The sequence below is a fragment of the Balearica regulorum genome, chromosome 9 (genome assembly GCF_011004875.1).
Source record: "Balearica regulorum gibbericeps isolate bBalReg1 chromosome 9, bBalReg1.pri, whole genome shotgun sequence".
In the NCBI taxonomy this organism is placed as follows: Eukaryota; Metazoa; Chordata; class Aves; order Gruiformes; family Gruidae; genus Balearica; species Balearica regulorum.
The window spans coordinates 9,160,261-9,167,878 of NC_046192.1; the positions used below are offsets into that span (position 1 = coordinate 9,160,261).

The 7,618-nt window shown below is 41.1% G+C and overlaps 1 protein-coding gene across 2 annotated transcripts in view; it reads right to left on the bottom strand.

Moving 5' to 3' along the window:
• The window catches only part of FARSB (phenylalanyl-tRNA synthetase subunit beta), a 41,354-nt gene extending 33,771 nt beyond the window's left edge, over window positions 1–7,583 (bottom strand). For both annotated transcript variants that reach the window (XM_075760994.1, XM_075760995.1), the window contains exons 1-7: window positions 7,463–7,583; window positions 6,131–6,186; window positions 4,818–4,972; window positions 4,204–4,276; window positions 3,614–3,729; window positions 3,016–3,166; window positions 1,710–1,818 (exon numbers count right to left, since the gene is read on the bottom strand). In XM_075760994.1, coding sequence (XP_075617109.1) covers window positions 1,710–1,818; window positions 3,016–3,166; window positions 3,614–3,729; window positions 4,204–4,276; window positions 4,818–4,972; window positions 6,131–6,186; window positions 7,463–7,520 — 718 coding nt within the window. In that variant the 5' untranslated portion in view covers window positions 7,521–7,583. The remainder of the gene's footprint in view (window positions 1–1,709; window positions 1,819–3,015; window positions 3,167–3,613; window positions 3,730–4,203; window positions 4,277–4,817; window positions 4,973–6,130; window positions 6,187–7,462) is intronic.
• Between the last annotated feature and the right edge of the window lie 35 nt (window positions 7,584–7,618).

The window sequence follows — 7,618 nt, forward strand, 5'->3', positions numbered from 1 at the left end:
GGATGCAAAGTCCCCCAGTAGTTGGTTCCCTACAAAAGTGGGGTAGCCACAAGGAATCTAGAGCAGCTGTACAGAAACCTGCCTTGTATTCCCTGTTAGGTATAGGTGTGCAGGGCATACCTTGAATGAATTTCATTGCTGGTAACCATGCAGCAGATATATACATAGTCCTAGAACTGTAGGGGATCATGCCAAATCCAACCTTTTTGTCCTTCTCACCTTTCATTGCACCATTCACTAATGCGGATGCACCCCACAGGAGGCAAAGGGAAGCACACGCTTGGATACACTGGGGCATTCTTCCTTCCTTTGTTTGACCCTCAGCAAGTCATTCAGCTTCCCTGGTTTAGTTTCCTACCTGAGAAACTAGGTCACAGCTAGACTGAAAGTTAGGTGCGCTGAAGATCTTAAGACTGAGGGATCTTGTATTCCCTTCCCTTTGATGCTGTGCTGTACCTCTTTGCAGGCGGAATGCTTTCAGCATTTCTGGACTCACTTCAAAGCAAATATAACCTTTCACTTAAGTGTTTGTAGGTGATCCAAAAAACCAATACAGGTGTTTACTTTTCATTATCTGTTTAAAAAGTACCTTTAACTTGGAAGCTTCTGTCGAATACCGTTCTTTAAAACGGAGACAGGTATTAAATTTAGCTAAACCTTTTTTACTGATAAAATGTAAACAATATGCAGTGCTTATAAATCATAGAACCATAGAATGGTTTGGGTTGGAAGGGACCTCAAAGATCATCTAGTTCCAACCCCCCTGCTGCGGGCAGGAACACTCCAAAGTTGGAATGAGCCTAACAAAGAAGGATCAGTGGTTGATGCCACCTTTGGTTCAGAACAGTTATTCTTACCAGTCCCTGCCACAGAATTTGAGCTGCTTTTTGAGATGATTTGGGTTAGCTGTTTAAGATATGGATAAGGTCAATTAGGAAAAATACATCCAAAGGGATTATCACTGCAGATTTTATTGATCTGTGTACTACTGATTTGTGACCTAAATATATAGGTATACTGAAATATCTTTGTTAAAGGAATAATTCTTGCGATGCCATTAATTAGCTTCAGTAAACATGGTTTTCAACAATCACCCATAGTTTCTCTTGCATTCAGAGGAAACCCATGTTTAGAAACCATGCAAAAAAGTTTATTCTTTTTAAGCCATTAAAGTCTTCTGGAATCACTTGTGTGATAGTAAAAGGATCCACGAGAACTGGTTGACACTGCTGATAAATACACTGTGTGTAAGACCTAGGAGATAAGTTCCTACTGCATAGAGTGGAGTACGAAGCAGACTGTTACAAATACCAATTTACAAAATAATTTCTTACATGCTTCTTTTAGCTAAATGTCTGATGAACAATGTTTATGTATGCAAACAAAATGTTTTCCTTACCAAGGTTCCTGTCACAAGGAACCTTTCTTGAGTTCCAGAAGGGCATGAGAAGCTAAATGCAGAGGTTTGCAGTGGGACTTTTATATCCTCTTGATGAGGATGAGAAAAGAAGAACACTAGCAGCCTAGGGAGGGAGCAAAACATTTGGCTGCCTTTAAACTGAAAGAAGGAAAGAAGACTATATGAAATTATAAGTGAAACAATTTTAAGGAAACAGAATAGTCCTTATTACATATCAGTGTTCCTTTAGACACTCTGACTCGCGCATAAAATAGCGGCAACAGTATAAACTAGTCATAAGTAATCTTACCATTGATGATTGGTGGCATGGACAGAACAACACCGCTGCTGTCATAAATGACAGGATAAAGTGGTTTGTTTTCAATCAGGTGTAAATAGTGGCGAAGGTGGCTGTCAGTCTGGAGAAACAAAGCACAACCTAAATTTCCCATTAGTTCACTTGTGAACTTCCATAGTGCCACAATCCTTTGCTGAGAGATTAATGGGAATTTGGAGAGAGGGAAGGATTGGGCTTAGGGCTAAGGTACTTCACTAGCAAAAGCTGTTTGCTCTCAGAAGAAGGAAAACTTGGAAATGAGAGAACCAGAATTTTGGTTTTCTTCAGAAGTGTTAAAAAATATTTCTTTAAGGATTCTCTCAAAGATGCATAGGCCATGCTGTCCAAACGATGCCCTTGTTCACCACAGCAGACCTTTCATTGCCAAACCCATGGGCACACATCCTTAGTTTATAGGAACTTTCCTTAGAAGTGATAAAATACTTTTAATTATAAATTGTTGAATATTGACACATTTATGCTTAAATTTTATTCAAAATTTACATCTGTTCCAATGACATAGGTATATGCTGTACCAAAACCATAATTTACTTTTAGTTTCTCTGATACCTTTTGTTCCCTAGCACTCTTACTCATCTTTAGTCAGAGATCTTTGAGAATTTCTTTACCTCTGACCAAATGTGTGCTCCAGCAGGGCTGTATCTTGTAATGATGGTGATAATAATATCATTTTCAAATGCTGACATTTAAAGCAGCCCACATAAACATTGCAAAATTAGACCTGATAGAATCTTTCCCTGGCATTTACCTGGTTTCATCAGGATGCTGGGCCAAGAGCAGTGCCAGACTTAACTTTAGCCTTTTACATAGCTACGCTTGCCTGATATGTGATTGGGTAAATAATTCAACATTTTCCCCAAGTAAATTGGCCAAATTAAAGTAACATTAAAAAATCTGATATTACTTACCCCAAGCTTTTCTCAGTTTTGTACACTGAGTATCTAACCAGTGTAGATAGATAAATATACAACCCTTTTACAGTATTATTAAGAGCATCATGAAAAGCAGTCTTCATGTTGATAAATCAGAGGGTTATGCTTAGCCACAAAACACCATGATGTATCTTAGACAATAAGTAGTATTACTATGCATTTCTCAGGAATAAGCAAAATGCAGAATGTTCACTGGCTGAAGCTACAAAAGATAACTGTGTTTTATTTGTAAGAACAACTCTTAATAACATGGATATGAGAGGCATTAAGCCTTGGAAATTTATCTTCCTGCATTTAGTGCAACAAGTCTGAAAAATCCCACTTACCCTATACAGATCCATAATTTGTGAAGCTGTGTACTCCTTGGATTGATTCAAGGGCTTGAATTTAATTTCAGAAGGAGCTTTAGCTGTAAAAGTAAATGGACCAGAGATGGTGTCCAAGTCATGGGTACCTATTGCTACTAATGCTCTTCTCCTAGAAAGAAAGAAGGCAAAATAATGATTTTACTAGTAAAATTTGGAGTTCCTTTGAGGTAATATCTCATGATGGTCTATACTCCTATGCATTCATAGAACTTTCTGAAAAAGTAGAAAGGCAATTTTGAGAAGCCTAGAAATTATTTTCACTAATAACATTTTAATGCATGTTAACAATGCACCTAACAGTCAAAGGCAAATCCAATGGGACTGTTGCAAAATGCTTCTTTCTCAACTGTTGTAAGAGCTCTAACAACTATTTATGTTGAAAAATATTGAGAGCAGACAGGAACAGGCAAGGAAATGAGAAAGATCAAGACAGCTGCCATAAAAGATTTTCCTTAGCGTAAATATAGTGCCTCTCTGCAATAGGGATGTGCAGTCTTAACATGTGATAAAATCATACACATAGACACTAAACACTGCTTTAAATTTAAGCACTAACCTGCAAATATTTTGGTGTAGTTTTTCTTGGAGATCAATGAAACTATCATAACGTTCCTTGGTAAAAGTTATATTACGAAGGACTGCAGCTACAGCATGAGGACGGACTTGGACAGTCTGCAATTTACGACAACATGACGTTATAAATTTCAAATACACAGAATATGCTAAACTAAAACTGATTAAATGTGCACTTTTCTTCATAAAATCCTCTTTTGTAAAGTAGTAATCAAAAGGAAAATTCATGGAAAGGCATCAGAATCCCAAAGGGGAAAAAAAATCCCCAAACTCACTCCAGATCTGGTAGAGACAAGGAGATTTCCAATATACTGTGTAATGGCCCAGAAGGTCAATCCAATGTGAGCATCTGAAACTTTGATTCAGGTTCACCCAAAATAATTTGCCTGTTGTTCCTCCCCCTCCCCTTCCCTAAAAATAAATCACAATGAGTAGAGATATTTCAATTTCTTTAGCTCTTGTTCTGCAAATCAGATTTCCAGTCTCACTGCTTGTACAAAATTGGTACTGATACCCATCATGCTGGTTCGGAAACTCTCAATAAATTTACAAAGGTGCAGTAAACACTTTTACCTCTTCAGTGATAATCAGTCTCTGACCTTCACCCTGAGCAGGTATTATCTTTTCATACCTAGGGACATTTATCCTAGAATAAAACCAGATATAAGTCTGTAACTGAAAGAAAGTTAGTTCTCCAAATGCAGGAAAGTTTAGAAATGTAGCAATAATTATATGTAGAAAACTTTCTTAGTAATATTTATTGGCATGTAAATTAGCTAACTGTTTAAAACTTCTTTTCTATGGGACAGTAAACAGATTACTGAAATAGAAAGGAAGGACTCAAGAAGATAAAGTCATAGCAGAAAAGTGAAATAAATGATTTGTTTTGGTATGTATCACAGAGGATCACAAGGAAGTTCCTCTGCAGGAGTTCTGTACAGAGGATAAATCTCAAATGCAACAGCAGTTGAAACATTTTTTGAACAGATCCAAAACCCAGTAACATTCTTGTCTAGTCTTTTAAAAATTTACAAGACATACTCTCCAGAGGAACATCTGATGAATCTGACCTACACATGAGATCGTACTCAAAATCCAAGCAAGTGGCAAGTTTGTTCATTAACGAGAAATGGACTTGTATGTAAACAAATAACAAACCACACAAAAAACTCACAACTCTGCATTACCTTTCCTTAAAGACCTGCAATCCTCGGACCAACCCTTCAAGGCAAAGAAGATCATAACGGTTGGCAGGAACATCAATTTTATAGAGAATGATATCAGATGCACCCTTTGCCTTTTCTTCACCTTTTTCTTTAATTATAATGTCTTTCTCAGATGTCTGAAATTAAGCAAAAATGTCTTTTTAACCTGAAATATCTTAACATCAACAGGAGTAGGATAGTGAGATAATGTAATAGGAAAAATTGTATAAATTAGAAGTTTAAATGTATAATTTGGATTTATACTGCAAAAGGACACACCAAATACCAGAAATGACGTAACATCTAAATCTTTCTCCGATTCAGAGATTGTAATGCGGTATACCAAAAGAAAAATTCACTATTACAATTTGAATTTTAAAACAAGATGTTATAGAACAAAGACTCTCCAAGCTAGCAGATCCCAGTAGAGAACTGAGACCTTATTTTTGTCCATAGATCAGCAAAAGACTTGTCATATCAAGTCTATTCTGAAATAAAGCATAACATATGATGTTCAGATGTCTCCTGATAAACATCATTAAACGATCAATTAATTCAAATTAAAAAGCAAAACCGAAACAGGTCTACTTGAAAAAGATTTACATGAATACAGTTAACAGGGCCAGCAAATTTTCACAAGTACAGAATGTAAATCATAACTTTAAATATAAATTAGTTATAACTTAGGTAACGATGTCCAGGACAAATACATTTTTGTGGATATTGCACAGAAGAATGCATACAAAACAAAGCCAAACAGATCTTGCAAAACATGTTCAATATATGGTCTGTGGCCACATTTACGTTGCTAAATAAAATGGGGCCAGAGACTGAAGACCAAGTGGCACAGACTGCCGACCTCCACAAACTATAGCAATGTTCCATCTTGGGGTCTCTTCCTTCCCAGACAGTAATTTTTGTATGTGTTTTTCTTTTCAGACTCAAAACACCTGTGTTGATACAGCCTGTTACAGCAGTATTTCATAGCAAGAACCTGAAGGTACGTGTTACGTATTCTGCCCTGTGGTATGGAGATGTATAAGGATGTTTCAGGATGAAGAGCCTGCTGAAGTACTGCTGAAAGATTGTATAGGTTAAGTCTTGTCCACACTGCTTTTAGAGGACACCTGGGGCATGGTATCCTCTAAACCTTGCCTAGATGTTTTCTTGGTACGTGCTAGAGGGCATTGGCCAGGGAATATGCTGGAAATAACGCAGTACAAACTCTTACCAGCTATAAATGCTGTCAGTACACCACATCTACTGAAAAAGTAACAAATAAAAACGTTACTTACAATTTCATCAAGCTCCAAACCGAACTCAAAGCAAAGGTCATTAAATTCTTCATCAGCTATGAAGAAAGAAGGTGAATTTTGGTTAATAAGCAGACCTCAGACTTCTAAAGTAATTTTTTGTATTTGTTTTGAATGTTCTCAAACAAGATAACAAATGCTATTTAAAAAAAAAGTAAAAGTAATTTAAAGAATTTTGCTTATATTTGCATCTGAGTAGCATGTTTGTTAGTACATACTGGGTTTATTGACACGTTATGCTTACAGTCACAGCAAAGGCTTCTGAGCCCCGGAGCTTAGCTTCACTACCAGCTCCTCAGCCAAGTTTGTCAGAGTAACTCTGGTCTGACCAGATAATGAAAACAGGAGTAACTGGGCAGCTTCTACTAACAGCTACTTTTTTAATAAGTCAGCTTGTCATACAGAGGTTGGATCAACTGCATTATGACATGTAACACAACCCTGATCTGAAAACAGAGATTTGCACCCGTGTCTTTAAGAGCCTACCAACCCCAGCGTGGGCTACATAAACTACTGCCGGTCCCTAAACGCTTTCAGCCAAACGCACAGTTCTTAAGTCACATTTCTGAAGAGCCAGGGAAGAAGGACTGAATGAAAACACGGTATTAATTGTTTGTTTTGCCTGCTCCCTCCTCTTCCCTCTCCTTTTAGATTTAACCAGCTCCTAAAGCAGACAGTGAAACTCCAACCAGAAACCGCGATTCGGCAATGCACGGTTCTGATCTCCTGGCAGACCTGGACTCAAACAGCATGTCTCTGGGCTGAAGGGTCCAGGGAGACTGCATGGCCCTGGCCCTGGAGGAGCGGAGCGGGGGAGCACCCCGATACAGCCACCGCTGCTGGTCCGGAGCCTGGGCGTCCGGGGTCGGGGGGGAGACCAGCTCCGTGGACACGGGACAAGCAAGGAGCGAAGGGGGGGTGCCGACGGTGGACGGCCGGACAGCCCCATCTCCCGGGGCCTTGCCCGGGCCGGGCAGCCGGCGGAAGGCGCCGCGGCTCATCGCAGCCCAGCGGCCGCGGTGACCGGAGGGAGCCGCCCAGCAGAGCCGCGGACGCCTCCTGAGGCACAACCGGAGGGTACCCGGGACACTCGAGCCAGGAGGCGCTGCGGGCGGCCGCCCCACGCCGCCTCAGCCGGCACTCCGCGGGCACGGACCGCCCCGACCGCCCGGGAGGCGGCGTGAGGTGAGGTGAGGTGAGCCCCGGCCCCGCGCAGCCCCGTGAGGTGAGGTGAGGTGAGCCCCGGCCCCGCGCAGCCCGGTGAGGTGAGGTGAGCCCCGGCCCCGCGCAGCCCCGGCCCCGCGCGCCACTCACTGTAGGTCCTGCCCAGCGCCTGGAAGAGCAGGTCGCGCTTCACGCTGACAGTCGGCATGGCGGCACCCGGCTCGCTCGCACCGCGCCTGCGCGACGGCCCGCCAGGCCCCCGCCGCGCCGCCTGAAGGCCACCCGCCCTTCCACCGGCCCGCGCCC